Source organism: Serinus canaria, chromosome 5 (assembly GCF_022539315.1).
Source record: "Serinus canaria isolate serCan28SL12 chromosome 5, serCan2020, whole genome shotgun sequence".
NCBI lineage: Eukaryota > Metazoa > Chordata > Aves > Passeriformes > Fringillidae > Serinus > Serinus canaria.
This window is the reverse complement of record NC_066319.1, coordinates 50,513,311-50,529,510: the sequence shown is the minus strand read 5'-3', so window position 1 is coordinate 50,529,510 and position 16,200 is coordinate 50,513,311. Positions and strand designations below refer to the sequence as shown.

At 39.4% G+C, this 16,200-nt stretch overlaps 1 protein-coding gene across 5 annotated transcripts in view; it reads right to left on the bottom strand.

The window, feature by feature from the left end:
- Positions 1 to 3,627: 3,627 nt before the first annotated feature.
- The window catches only part of WDR25 (WD repeat domain 25), a 64,324-nt gene continuing 51,751 nt past the window's right edge, over positions 3,628 to 16,200 (bottom strand). For 3 of the 5 annotated variants that reach the window (XM_050974835.1, XM_030240048.2, XM_050974834.1), the window contains 3 exons: positions 12,245 to 12,415; positions 9,926 to 10,066; positions 3,628 to 9,543 (listed from right to left, as the gene is read on the bottom strand). In XM_050974835.1, coding sequence (XP_050830792.1) covers positions 9,322 to 9,543; positions 9,926 to 10,066; positions 12,245 to 12,415 — 534 coding nt within the window. In that variant the 3' untranslated portion in view covers positions 3,628 to 9,321. The remainder of the gene's footprint in view (positions 9,544 to 9,925; positions 10,067 to 12,244; positions 12,416 to 16,200) is intronic. The other 2 variants (XM_030240046.2, XM_030240045.2) reach the window with 1 other exon arrangement.

Sequence of the window (16,200 nt, the reverse complement as noted above, 5' to 3'; positions counted from 1 at the left end):
AACCCAAGCCTTTCTGTGATTCTCCAAAACCTTGTAAGAACAATTTCCAAAGTAAGCTTGAGAAATCCCATGCAAACGCAGCAGAGACTTTCCATTACAAACACCTGTGGCCAGCCCAGAGGAGGGGCTCCCCTGCAGCCACCACAAGGGTATTTCAGCTCCTAATGGTGCAGGAGAGGGCTGAGCACTCAAATGTTCACCTTCCAGCCTCCTCTGGCTCCTGCTTCCCCCTGCACAGTGCTGAGGAGCCCCGTGAGAGCTGTCCAGGCACAACAGATTGCTCAGACAGAGCTCTGCCTTTAGGAGGACACTGCTCTGGCACTCAGCCTTCCAGCACATGGGATCTGAAATGAAACCCCACATCTGAGAAGCTGCAGAGACAAGTGGCAAATGCATTATGCTTCTCTCACCCTGATACCTTCTCCTGTGAAGTGGCCTCCTGTGGGCAAGACTTCAGAACCTCTTCTTCTATAATAATGCCAGTTTAAAAAATACTTTTTTTTTTACCTTTACAGGGTGCTAGAGGGATAAAGCAGAAGAGTTTCAAGCCTACCACCTACATCCTGGACACACCAATATGTAGCAGAGGTATTAAAGAGAAATCAAGTTTATCATCTCAGTGGTTGCACATCATAACATTAGAAAATGTTCCTAAAGAGCTGCCTGGATGACAGACTGCTCTCTGAAAACAGGGCACCACACCTATATGAACCTGAAAGGATGTGTTTCATGTCTGCCTGCTTCACAAAGCAGCATCATGCTCTTTGTTTGATGGGAGATGGCATTCCCAACAGAGGGATCAGGGATGTCACTCTTGTGCTGATATGTACTTGACAATGTTCCAGCCACAAATACTTCCACCACACTTCAGAATGTTCTCTACAGGCCAGGAAAAAACTGATGGCTGAAAGTCTTTCAGGTTTCTTGGTGGTTGTGCCCATGAAGGGAAAGGTGCACCACAGGCATTCAAAGATGTCCTGAATCATTGTCCTGAGGAGTAACTGAGGGATGACAGAGAAAAAATAGAACAAGCAGAGGGGAAAAACACCCAAGGAAACATGAGGCAATCAAAACCAGCTCTTGAGATGTATTGCAAAAGCTATATTTAAAAGCAGAAAGAAGAGGTTAGTGTAGGATGTTGTGAGGGTTAGACCTGCACAGTGATGTTCTGTGGAAGCCTTTATTGGAATTCCTGCACTCTTACAGTGACTTCATGGATGGGACTGTGTCCCACGTGAATGTAAAAATAAATCACCCAGATAATGTTGTAACACTTCAAATATACTTAATCGTCATGAATTTTTCTCCCAGAGATTCAGAGTAGTACTTGTTCAAAAGGGAATGATTGTAGAATTTGAAATGTAAGCATTCAGAGAGCAAATTAATGCCTAATTATGAATGTTAAAAATAAAAACAGAGCTATTAATTTCAGAAGCAAATGATGAGTCCTTATGTTATGAAAAAAAAATAACATCCCTCTAGAAAATATCTGAAGAGTCCATTGATATTTTTTGTATAATTTACTCAAATTACTGCCAAAATTTTCCTCTGACAAATTCTCTCGTGAAACTGTTTTGTATCTGTTCATTCAGTTGTCACCTTTCAAGAAGATCTCAGGTTCAGGAATAATTAATGCAAAACCAAATGTGAGTTTATTAAACTAGAGGAGTTTGGTGAAAAGCTAAGTACAGCTAAGCTTCCTAAGTCAAATTAAAATGGTACCATCAGGTGTCAGCGCAGATTATGAAGAATACAATTTCTCTGAAATTACTCCCTTGACAGACACCTAAGTAAAAGGCAGTTTAAAACACAATGAAAAGGTCATTATCCTCATTTTTCAGGACTGCAGTTCCCAAGGGAATGCTCAAGCATCCTTTAAAATATATGGAAAATGGGAGGGTAGAGAACAGGGGGGAAAGGAGGCTCAGGGCTCCCTGCTATGTGTTCCTGCAGCAACATAAGGTGAAGAGCAAAGCAATCTCTGTAGTGCCAAGGCCCAAACAGACTCATCAAACCAGGAAAGGAGGAGTTTTCTTTGGTGGAACATCAAGTCCAGGAGCCACTTCACATGCCAAATATCACACAGAATCAGAGAGTCACCGAATATTCTGAGTTGGAAGGGACCCATCACAATCAGCAAGCCCAGCTCCCAGCAGCACCATCCCCAAGGGTCACACCACGGGCCTGAGAGCATTGTCCAGCCACTCCTGGAACTCTGCTAGGCTTGGTGCTGTGACCACTTCCCTGGGGAGTCTGTTCCAGTGCTTGGCCACCCTCTGGGTGGAAAACCTTTTCCTGATATGTAAACTAAGCCTCCCCTGACTCATTTCTGTGAGCACATCCAAATTTGAACACAGGATTTTGTATGAAAGTGTTGACCCATAACTGTTGGCCAAAATGCAAACTTTTAAGCCCAGGTCCAGGTAACACTTTTCTTTTGTAAGAAAAAGGACACATTTTCTGGAGGTACAGTGGATTTAGTTCAATTGCACCAAAGACAGCATTCAACTTATTATAAGCAACTGGAAAAGTTTGAGGAGCAATTTCTTATTCCCTCAGAGAAATCTTGCCAGACTTGCAAACCTCCCTCTCCCTGAAGGGCATTCAAAATGCACCAAATAACAAAAATCCCCAAAGATGCATAATTAATGTGGCAGTTCAGCTGTGTTGAAAAACAAGGAAAAAATTGTATACTTCATTAATAGAAAGATTGTTTAAAATTGCTCTTCTGAAGTAGAGACCAGAAGTCCAGATGTAAATTATACCACAACCTGGAGTCCCAAAACCATTGTCTTTATTTTAATAATGACATGTTGACTCCACTGCCTTCTCTGCAAAGCTCCAAAATGCCAATTTTCCAAGGAAGTACACAGCTTCTCAGGTGAATTTTGAATTCACCTGTCACTGAAGCAGCCGTGACCAGACTGCTGCAGCAGTGCCAGAGTTACTAACTGAACACTAAACTGCTGAGAGGTTGTCCTGCAAGCTCAGCCACAAATTGCAGCAAATTGGTTTTTAGAAGTGCAGTACAGGCCAAAGAAAAGCTCTTGGCTGTGGCTAGCAAGGCAATGCAGCCTGAGCAAATCCCACAGCTGAGAGGCAGGTTTACCATCCAGAGGCTGGCCCAGCCCCACCTTGCAGCTTCACAGCTCTGGCAAAGTCCCAGGATGAGTGCAGCAAGGTTCCCCCATCTGAAATGGACCATGAAGTTCCCTCTAGATGGTGATGGGACACTTTGACAAGTGGAAGCTCTGCTCAGCCAGGCTGCTGCCCAGAGAAGGGTAAAGATGAGATTTTGGAGATCATTAAGATTTCACTGCAAGGCTTTTGCCCAGATTCTGAGGAGACATATCTGGTCAAAACATTACCTGTTTGAGGTTGCAACAAGGAAAAATTAGTCCATGACATGCCTACAGTTTACAGATTGCATGTTTCATATTAATGACATAATAAAAATATTCATTTTTGTACTGAAAGCAATATGTGAACTAATGTCTGCATTTCAAGTAGTTCCATGCATTAAAACAAATAGCAAATATGTGCAAAATAACCATCCAGACTGCAAACAACCATCCAGATCTTTTATCTTGATTTATAAGAAAGTATTTTTAAAAACAAGAACTTGCCTTAGCAAGGATTAAAAAAGCAAGGAAAGGGAATTAATATAAAAATTTTATTTGCTCTATTACATATATATAAATGAAAATAAATAAATAAAAATTTTATTTGCTCTATTACATATATGTAAGCTATGACATTTTGTGCCTCATATTCAACTAAACTAGTTTCCTACAGACCATGAGGTGGAAGAGGTGTGGAATTGACTTACAACTCTTAGTGGCAAGCCAACAAAGGAGGGTGGTTACACAATAAAACATAAAGATAACATAGTTCATGGTGAAATATAGCTAAATTATATTCAGAGACAATTCTTTGCTACTTGCTTTTAAATAAGTGGTACTAATCTGAACACAGGGAAATTGCTTTCTCAATGTAAGCTGGTTTGTACCAGACAAGGTACACTTAAGCACAAGTTGTTACATAAGCTGCTCTCCTAAGGATGCACTTCAAACAATTTCTCAGTAGAAATCTTCCTGAGAATGATACCTGAGTTTTGCTGCCCTGCTGATGGAAATTGGAGACAAAAAGATCTAGCTGAAACTGTCTGGAGCATAACTTTGGGCACTTTCAACCTTGGTGAACTTCAACCTTCTGCAAAGTCGTCCTGAAAAAGTTTTCAGATGGGTTTTAAGAGGCACTTTTGCAAAGCCATGAAAATGTAGTGAGAATTACCTTCAGCTGAAACTTTATCATCTCTGGGCAGTACCCAGATACTTTCTGGTAGGCTTCTAAATGAGCTAATGTAGGACACCCAGGGATGGGAAAGGGAGGTGAATAAGATGAGTTCCTTTAAACCTCCACCCAAATCCAGTACAGGGAATCCTACCCCCCTCCAGAGACCCATCATTCCCATCCATGCCAGGCTGCTCTGTCCCAGCTGGGTCATTCTGCACATGTGGCAGGATTCACCAAGCTCTGGGGCAGAGCCAGCTCATCTTACTGCCACTGGAGATCAAGCACCTCTAAAAGTGCCTTTTTTTCCCCCTCATAAACTAACTCCCTGCATTTCAATTCTTTGAAGTGTGAAAAGATCAGACTGTGGCCACTCTGCACAGAGAGGTGAGAAATGAAGAGAGCAGTGAGAAATTTATCAAAGAAAGGGGAAAACACCAAAGACTCTTTGAAGCTCCTGGGGCTACATTCATGTTTGCAAGTAGTACTGCCCAACAACAGTAAATGTTTAGTTTGTCTCACTTCTGAAATCACAGTATCTAACCTACAAGCATTTGGGGAGTGGGGGATAGTCTGAACTATCCCCAGTTTAGTCCCCCCAGCTGGGACATATTAAACATGGTCTTAGAGCATATCTCCTCATTTAAATTCATTTGAGGGCAACACAGTTTGCACACCCTGTGAGCTAAAGCACTGTAAGTGGCAATAACTCTGAGGGTTGGCAGGTGAGGTTTCTTTGGGTTTTTTTCCCACAAAAGTGCACTCCTGACAAGGTAAACCTTGTAGGAACTGATATAATAAAAAGGATCTGCAAGACAGTAAAGCAGTAATCAAAAGTAGAAAGAGAAGCAGACAGAGGAGAGGCTAAGAAAAGGGGAGACTCTCCAAAAATAATAAGCCTCATTAAAACTGGAAAACAGGAAAGAATGGAGTGCAGAGTGCTCTGGGATTTCTGCCTACCTTTCTAATGACAGCTGGAATGAAAGCCTGAAAGTCTCAAGTCAGAGCACAGTAAAAAAAAAGAGAAGATGAATGTAGTGAAAGCACATAGACTGCTCTACCTTTAAATGCAGAAGACAAGGTGCTGAGACAAGGACAGAAAAAATGAAAATTAAATGGTGAGGATGCAAGCAGTGTCTAGGAGGAGCTGGGATTCAGAGACTGAGATCAAGGCTAGCTGAAGAAAGAAGAGCAAATATTTTCAGTTGAGTGCAGGCCAAACCCTTATGTAAGGATAATGGGTAATTTGAGATCCCACAATTTTTTGATCTGCCTGCTTTGTTCTGTTCTGCTGTAGTGTTGTACCTTTACATTTGCCTGTCCCCTACAGAACAAGTAATCCCATTGTCATGCCATACCTTATTTTTATGATGAAGCCAATAGCTGAAATATAGTGACTCACCAACAGTATTTCAGCTGAGTGAACACAATGATTCTAATAACTGTCTGCTAATTAGCAGGTTTTTGAGATAAAGACAGTTGAATAGCTTGCATCCTCTGACACCCCAAATTAATAATGCTCCAGTAGCAAATAATAAAGTGGTAGAGACTGGCATTATTACTTTTTGGTACAGTACAAAATAGATTAAAATTAATCTGGCTTGTTTATCTACACAGGCTAGACCATTTCAAAATGCTGGAAAACTCTGCCTTGGCTCTAACACATGATGCCCTAGAGACCTCTATATAAATCTAAAAGAATTTTTCCTAAAGCAAGACTCAAAAATTTATACATTACAATTTTATGAATAAAATTAATTAACCAACAATTTATTACATTCTAAAAGCTTCATCTGACCATAATAATCCTTGTATACAGCCCAAACAGTATTTGGTAATTGCAGAGTGATGGAATAATGTGGATATTTTTTGATTACAGTTCATTACATAAGATAACAAGGAAGAATTTGTGCTTGAATCATAATGAAAACTTAATTGATACCACTCTTCTGAAGTATTTTCAATGACTAAATTTCAGTATGTGTCTTAATCAGTTTTATATTAGAAAGAGATTTTAGAAAGATAACCTTGTGAAAATAATTTCATTGCACTATAAAACCTCTGACTGGATCTTGTAAATAATTAAACTCCAGCCATCTTGGAAATCTCACACAAATGCAATTCTAACTTCAATATTCCTTAAGATTATACAGTTTCAAGTTTTTTATTTCTGTACTACCTTTAATCAAATTTAAGCTTTTCCCTCCCTCTCCACCCCTCAAATAGTCTACAATTTATACCTGCAAGATAATTTCAGGAGGGATAAATTCTAGACACCAGAATCACACCTCAGTACAGAAGTTAAACTTAAGCAGCAGCATGGGTAATCGTACAAAATGCAGTTACTTTTCTTGGCAGTGATTCCCAGACTGCTCTCTCAGGACCTTCCCTCTATCCAGACGTGCTCCCACTGAGGCTGAGTGTGCTGAGAGCTCACTCACATAGAGGGAAGTGTTCACATCACCTCAGGCTTCTTCCAAAGAAGCATTTCTACCATGAGCTCACATTTATTTTAGAGGCCTTTCTCAAGGCTGTACTTAACAAAATAACAGATAATCTCCCATGGAGACAGATACCAGGTTGTAACAGGAACAATTACAGTGCTGCCCATCATTCATATAAGACACACCTGGCTGCCCAAAGTTTTTAAGTGGTAACAGTACATTTTGAATTAAAACACCAGGAGGGAAGAACACAGAGCCACCCCCTTGGAAAATGCTGTGCAGTTGGGATTCAGCCTGCCTAGCAACAGGCAAAGGCTACCTCACTCCCAGCTGACCTCCTCCTGACTTTTATGAGGATCCCACTGCTTGAATTAGGAGTAACTCAAAACCACTGAACAACTTTCTATTTAAAGGTACAGCTGGCTTGTATACTAGAGGCACAGTGAAGAAAAGTACAAACTTCAGACTCCTCTTAAACAACTCATTGCTGAACAAGGAAGCAAGAAATAAAGGGCATTCTGGGAAACAAAGAAAAAGCTGCTTTTTCATTGCAAGACTCACTTAAACTTAATTCCCTATGTTAAAACCTGCCATAGCTGTTGGTAAGGTGATTAAAACCATGCAGCCACAATATCTTGGTCCAGACTTCAAACTGGACCCACAGCCTTGCTATAGCCTTATTTCTTACTACAAGCAATAAGGAACATAAACTACAAACCAATGGAGTACATTATGCTCATTAATTAATTAAAATCTGCTGTTCACAAGGACGTTCTGAAAATTTTTCTCTGAAAAAGCTTTTTTTACTGAGCATGCAAAGAAGTGGATAGAAACCCCTTGCATTTGTGCCAATATGAAAAATCAGAAGAATAAAAATATGCTACAGAGGAGAAGTTGCTACCATGCATAGTTTCTGGATTCCATGATAGAGACAATTTACACAGCACAGTTATCCTGTGTATGTGAAAACACCTTTACAGACTAACCAGACCAAAGACAAGCTCACAGCACTCACTACAAGATAATACATATAAACATATAAATGCATATAAACATATGGAGTCATGATTAGCAAGTACATATGGTTTATGTGATGCACAGACATATTATTTTTCATACATATACACACACATGCACATCAAATATTTTCCAGAACCAAGTAATACAATTGCAGGGAACACAAATTTAAAGTACACTTACAATCTCTATATATGTAAATACATAGTAATGGCCTAATGAACTTTATATCTGCTGAAGAATAGCCCAGCTCCTGTTTGAGTGCTGAAGAACCTCCCCTGCACTGAACAGCACGATGACAATTTTCTGTGCCCAAGCAACATCAAGAACTATGATATATGTTTGCAATAAATTAGAGTAATGTTAATTGTTTTCACCCCCAAGCATCAATTCCATTATAAGCTTGTCAAGAATACTATCTTGTGTAGTATACAAGATATACTATCTTGTCAAGAATAACAGGAGTAAAGTAATAAACAAAGATAGCATGTATTTTTAAAAATGTTTATTTCTTCCTTAAAAATATTTATACATAGTTTCATTTCCTTTTTTTATACAGTCATAAAAGTAAGTTTAAAGCTCAAGTTTAAACATCAGGATTTCAAAACCACAAATGTATTGACTTCAAAATTAGGTTCAAGCTATCTCTCACACCTTTCCCTGGAACTCTCAGAAGGCATTTTACAGTAAGCTGAGCTGATAATAGACAATCCATTTTCAGAAGAAGCAGTCCCACCTGCTCTGTGACCTTCCCCCTTCTTGTGCATAGAAGCTGTTTTGCCTTGAACTACAGTATTACTTCTCTAATCCTCCAGTGATCAGGTCAGGGAGCTAAACCAGTTCAAAAAAGTGGGAAAAAACATCTCAGGAAGACGGAATAGATATTAACTGATCTGAACATCATTATCTGTTAAATAGTCTGTCCTCAACTTTTGGTGAGGACAAGAGGAAACACAGTCTCCACCTGACAGAGTAGGTTTAGATTAGATAATAGAAAAAAACTTCTTCAGCCAAAGGGTTGACAGGCATTGGAACAGGCTGCCCAGAGTAGTGGTGGAATCACCATCCTTGGAGGTATTTAAAAGATTTCCCATGTCTGTGGGACATGGTTTAGTGGTGGACTTGGCTGTACTGGGTTAAAGCTTGGACTCAATGATTTTAAAGGTCTTTCCAACCTAAATGATTCTATGATTCTGTGATAAACCCTGGTCTAAGAAAGCTGCATTGAAAAGATGCATAAAAAGAGCAATAATTTTCTTAAATTTAGGTGCTCACTCAAAGCAGAATAGGACTGGATGAGCACCAGAAGATTGACACAAAAGGGTTAAAAATTTGTCTCCAGGGTTGAGGGAGAGAGTAGGACCATTTCTTTGCTCAACAGCTAACCACAAAACCATCTTAACTGCATTATGAAAGCATAAACATAGAGGTCATAGAAGGAAACACAACAGTCTCTCTCCTGCTTACGACACATCCCAACAGAATTTCACATTCCATACTCAGGCTTATTTCCTAAGCCTCTGACAGACTAACAGGAGAGAGACATCCTAAAAAGTAACTCTGGTTGTTATTGCCAGATCTTGATTTCTCCAGCCCAATCACATGTTGCAAGGAGTGATGGCAAGACTGGGTGAAATATTGCACTCACACAAGCTTCTTTATGTGCAGACAAAGTGCGAATAATCCTTGAAGTATGATAGTTGTAGAAAAACACTTTGCCATCTGAACTTCCTGTCACCAAAAGTGTTCCATCTGGAGAAAATTCACAGCCCACTGCAAATCCTTCCACCTGTGAAAAACAATAACAGAGTAACTATTGATGCTGATTAGAAAAGTTCATTGTGGTATACTGAAAATTAATATAGTACAAAACCCACACATCTTTAAATAAATATACACTAAAGATTTCTCCAGGTCTTTACCAAGACACAGCTATATCAAAAAAAATTTAATCAAGACATTAGGCATTCATAAAGTCTTCTAATACCTATTTTATTCAGAGTGCATATGATTCAAAATAGACTGGCACATGGGAAAGCAAATGAAGCCAATTAATATCTATCAGTGATTTATAATGAAACACTATTAACAAACATATTAAAAAGAAGAGGTGCTTTGCTATCAGTCTTCCTTCTAAACTTGGATACTGAGCTCCTGGTGGGGAAGGATACCTTGTGTCCTTCGTATCTTTTCTTTTTGTTGATTCGGTAGGGTCGCTGGGCAGAAAACAGAGCCAGGTAGTTCCCATTGGTCTGAGCAACAAACACAGACTCCTTTGGGTGCAGGGTCAGACTTGGGCAAGTGTAACGCTCCTGAAAAGGATTTCAAAGGAAGTTTTGTTGTATCAAACAGATTAGTTCAAATGATTCAAGTTATCTCTTGACATATTTGAGAGCCCATGAAGGACACAGTAAGGAGAAGTCATCTCTACATATACATTATATAAAGATACTTAACTCACTGCAAACCACTGGAAGCCTTACATCAGGACAAATGCTAAATCAAACCTCTGCCTTGTTTTCCTAGATATTGACCAAAATCCCCTATCCATCTGAGACATAATTATACTGCAGAACAGCTGCAGAAAGGTAATTCCAACCAGATGGCTCTCCATCATCCTCTTACTGCCCAAGAAAATCCAAAGTTCAGATGTGGAAGTGAATCTTCTTCTCCCATATCCCTTCCTCCACTGCCATGTTCTGCTTTCCATGTTACTTTGTACAGCTCTCAAATCCTCCTCCTTCCAGTTCTGGCCAGACTGACAGGAACAGAAAACATCTGACTGAAACAGACACCTTTCTCCATCCCACTCTTATAAAAAAGGAGAAGAAGAAAAAAAATAAAGGATCATTATTAGCCTCCTCATGACAGTGATGTGGGCTGCTGCTGGCTGCAAGCTCAAAAATATCTGCAGTAATTAGTAAGACTTGGCTTTACTGTACAGTTCCTATTTAGGACTGAATTAAGATTACTTTCAAAACTCTGCATGGTGACTCCCTCAGAAATCAACTGCTCTCACAAGGCTTCCACCAGGTCCAAACCTCTTCTGACTTTCAGCCTGACTTAAAGGCTGCTGAGTTTTGATGCCATGAGAGCTTTGGCTGTAGGATCCACCTGCATGTGAAGAACACCAGGATAACAGTGACCACTGGACACCACGGGCTGTGTGGTAGAGCAGGAAGAACATCAGATTGGTTTTGTTTTGTGATTTGGAAGTGAAGGACTGGGAAGGAAGTTCTGGGTACTCTAAACTATTTGGCACAGTGCAACAGTGTGTTTCTGCAGAGAAACTGGGTCTGGAGGTATGGGACTAGAAAGCACAACACAAGCTGCAGGTGCATGCTGCTGTCATGCTGGGTTTGTTGTAGTAATGGGTTATTTTAGAGCTGTTAACTATTCATTTGTTAATGCAGACAAGCAGTACAACAAGTCCTGTTGGGATCTAATCTGTTTGGAGAGCTGTGGGTTTCACTCCTACCTCAAAGGTTTTAAAGGTGAAATTCAGAAAAGTGAAGCAGAGTTTGCAAAGTCATCACCACATTTTGTTTATTCACAGTGCAGAAAGGTAGGGGGGGAGGGGGAGAAAGTCTATTTCAGAGATACTGTAGTCATGTTTGTTTGTTACTCCCTGATGCTGAACCTTTCTGGTCCATAATTTATATATTCACAGTTATTTCTTTTTTTCCTTTCCTATTGTCTATCCAAGGTATTGTTAGATCCAATATTTTACAAAGACACAATTCTGAAAATTAAACACTAAAAAATCCCATTACATCATCAACTATGTGCTCTTGTCAGCAGAGTACTGTTCATTTCAGCCAAAAAGCATCTATATACAATCCACTCATATTATATTACATAGGATATTAGACTTGGGTTTTCAAAAAAGACCCAGAGAGTTGAAATTTTCTATTAACTGCCTTGGTAATCTCCTTTGAAGCTGTCAGCGTTTCTAGAAAATTTAGTCCATTAAATGTCTTGCTTGGTTAGATGACTGAGAAACACTGCACCTGCACTGATAAATGCAAATTTTGCCTCTGTGATTATTCTGATTATTATTATGTATATGCACATATCAGGTTGCTATTACTTTGTGAATATTAAACTCAATTTGGCAATAGCCCTCATGGCAGCTGATGACAAATATATGAAAAAGTGTGGGAAAAGAAACATTGCACTATAGCAGCTACTGCCATGCACCACTGGCAAACCACAATGACACTGCAGAGTCCTTGCCTAAATATAGCTCAGATGTCAACGAATTAGCACTGAAATGTAAATATTTTAAACACAAGGAGACCTCTCAGTCTTCAAGGTTATTTTTTAACAACAATTAAGTGTTGAGAGTGAAAACAAAGAAAGTCCTCAACTTATATGAAAGGCATCTTATACATCACAAGAACTTATTGAAAATCAAATTCTTTTTTTACTCCACTGACAAGTATGAAATATTAAATCATGACCTGAACAACAGTGGTTGTTGATCTTACATGAAAAATCTGATTGGAGATTTTTGCAGCACTCTGGAAGTCCCACGCAACGATGGTGCGATCAGCTGAGTCCCGGCTCACTGCATCCGTGCTGGTAAGAAATTCCCTTCCTTCAGGGAGGAAGAGTATATCCAAAGTCTGTTGTACTGCAGCTTTGTACACTCTCAACACCTAGTGGACAAAAGAGTTTGCCATTTTTTGACAGATTAGAACATGATAACCTATGTTTTCCCCTCTTTGTATTAATAATTAACTCCATCAAATTACATTTTATTTTTAAACATCATATTTTAAACAACATAAAATGTTGACATACTAGTGTTTTTCAATAGCTTGGTCAATGAATATAAAGAATCAATTTACAGGAAAATTAAATTGTATTTTAAAAAGCATCAGTTTGTACAATTTATATATTATATTTATATATACATAATAGTCTGTTGTAAATTACCAAGGAAGTAGAGAGTAAGATCCAGAAAGAGCTTCAGACAACACAATGGGAAGCTGGGTCTACACAAACTCCCTCTAATACTATGAACTCTCCTGGATTCCCTGGAAGAGGCAAAAGAATCCTCAGCAGCAAGCTGTCCCAGTCAGTGAGCCAGGCTCTAAAATGAAGGACCCAGGGAGTTTGGGGTGTCCAAAGTGGCAACACCAAACACATCATTGCAACCCACTGGGGACAAGCCAGGCCAACCAGAGCAGCAACAAACGTTCCTTGGGTGCCTCTCAAGATGAAAACCAGCAAAGCAACCACCTCAGGTGTCTGCATCCCAACACACACAGCCTGGGAGCAACCAGAAGGAGCTGGAGCTGTGTGCCCAGCCAGAAAGTGAAAGGGACCTGAGGATCCTCATGGACAACAAGCTCAACACGAGTGAACAGCGTGCAGCTGCAGCAAAGAAACCAAGCTGGGTGCTGGGGCACATCAACAAGGGCATCACTAGCAGAGATTGTCATTGTCTCACTCTTGTCAGCTCTTTGCAAGTCACACCTGGGACACTGTGTTCAGTTTTGCCCATGCTGTACAAAAGACATGGGGACAGGCTGAAGAGAGACCAGAGAAGGGCAGTGGAGATGTTCAGAAGAGTGGGAAGCTGCTACATAAGGAAAGGCAGAAAGACCTGAGTTTGTTCAGCCTTGAGAAAAAAGGGTTTAGGGGAGATCAAATTCCAGTATTTAAAGGGTGGCTACAAAGATGATGGAAACTCCCTTCTCACAAAGAGTTATGTGGAAAAGAGGAGGGGTAACTGGTGCAAGTTTCACCTGGGGAGATTTTGATTGTACAGAAAAAGTGGTTTAGATCCATGCAGAAAGGGGTATCAGCCACAGGATTCTGAATATTTTAACAGCCTGTAAGCTGCATCTTAAAAAGTAAGATATTTTTAATTATTCCAAGGAACACATGAACAATTTGAATGTCCTTTCTTCCCATCTTTCTTCATGAAATTCTGTATCTATGTTGTCTAATTTGAATTTTGCAAATCAATACTTTTGCTTTTTTTTTTCTCTGATTGCCTCCAGTGAAGAGAAACTTCAAGGCAAGTGGCCAGATCAAAGCAAACCATCTCTCTGAATATGGTGATCCTTTAAAGTAGGACATGGGAAGACTCCTAGTTATTAATATCTGAATCTCTCTCTCTCCAAGATAGCTAAAAACATAGCTGCCTGCACTTCCAAAGTGTATTCAGAGGTTAGTCCTTCTTCTAATGTCACTAGAATACCAATAGAGTGGAGAAAGTCCTTGAAGCATTAACCTGAAATGACTCCCAACTTTGTGAGGCATTTCAGTGCCTACCTGGTACCCCTTATATACCTAGTGACTACTGACTTCAGGGCCCAGACCACTTGCAGATACTTTTTTTTTTAATATATATAACCACCAAACAAACAATTTTCAGATGTCACAGTGCAATATCCTAAATTATACTCCTGTTTTACACTTTCACCAATAAAAGAAAAATCATGCCAAGTACCAAACACAGCATGAGAACTTCCTGATCTCTTGCCTCAAACTCCAAAATCTATGGCTGTTGGGAAAATGTTCAGGAAGCTGATCCTGCTTTAGGGTGGATCTACTCGTGGGTGTCCTGAGGTCCCTTCCAGCTCTGCTTCCTGTGATCTCAGCATGTAGATGGATGGCAGCAGCAGCTGCTCCAGTTGATTTTCACAGGTTTTGTGAAATACACAAAAGTTTAGACACATCATGTTTGCATTTGGTGAAGAACCTTAGCCACTCAAGCACCCTACACAGCCTGTAATAACAGCAACAAGATCTAAACCTGCACACTCAAAAACTTGCACATTTCTCAACAATCTGCCTGCTTTTTTAAGATAGTGAATATACAAATATGTTTCTTGCTTTCATCAGATTTTACAGCCTGAGAATCTGCATAATATACAAAGCAATTAAAGTTTGTAAAGCCAAAAGGGATATTTCCATATTTATATCCTCCACTTTCTCTATGGAGAAATCACCATGCATATTTCTTCACAGAGTTATAAAAGGAAGTCTATAGTTCATTAGTAAAGTAGAAAATTAAGCTATTTTGCAGAAGCAAAAATGAAAAATAAAACCCCAAACTGAAAAAAAAAAAAACCAAAAAATATAATAGCTGCCTGGAATGAGAAATGGGAAAGCATACAGAAACCTGACAGCTGTAGGAACTGCAGGAAAGGAATGAAGTAAAATTGAGGGGAGTGGACACAAAAGGCAGAACCACCCTGACAGACTGAGGAGGCAGCTACTTAGCAGCAGGCACCTTCTCAGAAGTGACAAGTCCAACCAGAGAGTCAGCAGGAGCAAGAGCATGGAGCAGCACAAGTGTAAAAACAGGGACAAAGAGCCAGAAACAAAGGCCAGTTAGTGCTGGGAGATGAACAACAAAATAGAGCAATAATTGACAACAGACTTCCAAATGGATATTCATGGTAGTGATTTTTAATATTTTCTTATTTTAAAGATGAAAATCACAGACATACTGTTTACATCTTCATCAGCTAAAAAAAGCCCCAAACTTGTGAAATGTGGGTAACTATCCATCCATGTGTTGTGTCCAGCACTGTAAAGGGTTTAGGTTTTGGATTTACTTTTAACACCTTTAGGAGCAACAGACATCTCTCAGTAAGGAAAAAGAAGATACTGAAGATGGTGATGTGCAAATACTTTTAATGTTTGCTGAAAACCTGTTGGGCTCCTACAAAAACTGCCACTATCAATTTAAATATTTTCACCACTAATCATGAAACAATATTTATTTGTCTGTTATTTAATAGAATATTTAACAAAATTACCTGTGTACCTTCCCTTTGCAACAGGGAACTGCCTATCAAAATAAGCACAAAATACCTTCTTTTTCTATATGTTTGATACATACCTCAGAAAAACTAGGCTGTTTTATCTTCAAACCACACAGTAGGAACTGACTTAGGGAACAGTAAATTAACACTTTGAATGGCAGCTGGGAACTTGATATACATAGTATTTCAATTGCCCCATAAAGACAGCTTTCAAAAATAACTAATTGCAACATCCCTGCTCAGGAAAGTACTCATAATTAAACCTGCTTTGTTCTACCTTAGGCAATTAATTCATGACATGCCTGAGGAACTTGTCTGAGGAAAGCACCAGTTTGCCTACCCTGCTGGCTTTAGTTGGTTAATAACAACTTCTGCTCTTTTCCTACTTGCAGATTTATCCCCTATCAGCACTGGAAAACCATAGTTCGCTTCTTCAATCTAAGAATTTTATGGACATAAAATAATTAATTTCAAAAGAAGGCCTAATCATTCCTGGTGTCAACGCAATCCAACATAACAACAAAACTTCTTCAATAAGGCAGGAGATCATGGCTGCCCAAATTCAAAAAGAAAGGTAATTTAAGCAAATTAAATCAGTTTCAAACAGATTCTTATGGTTCTGGTGATTTGAAAAGCAAGCTGTGATGCTGAATTCA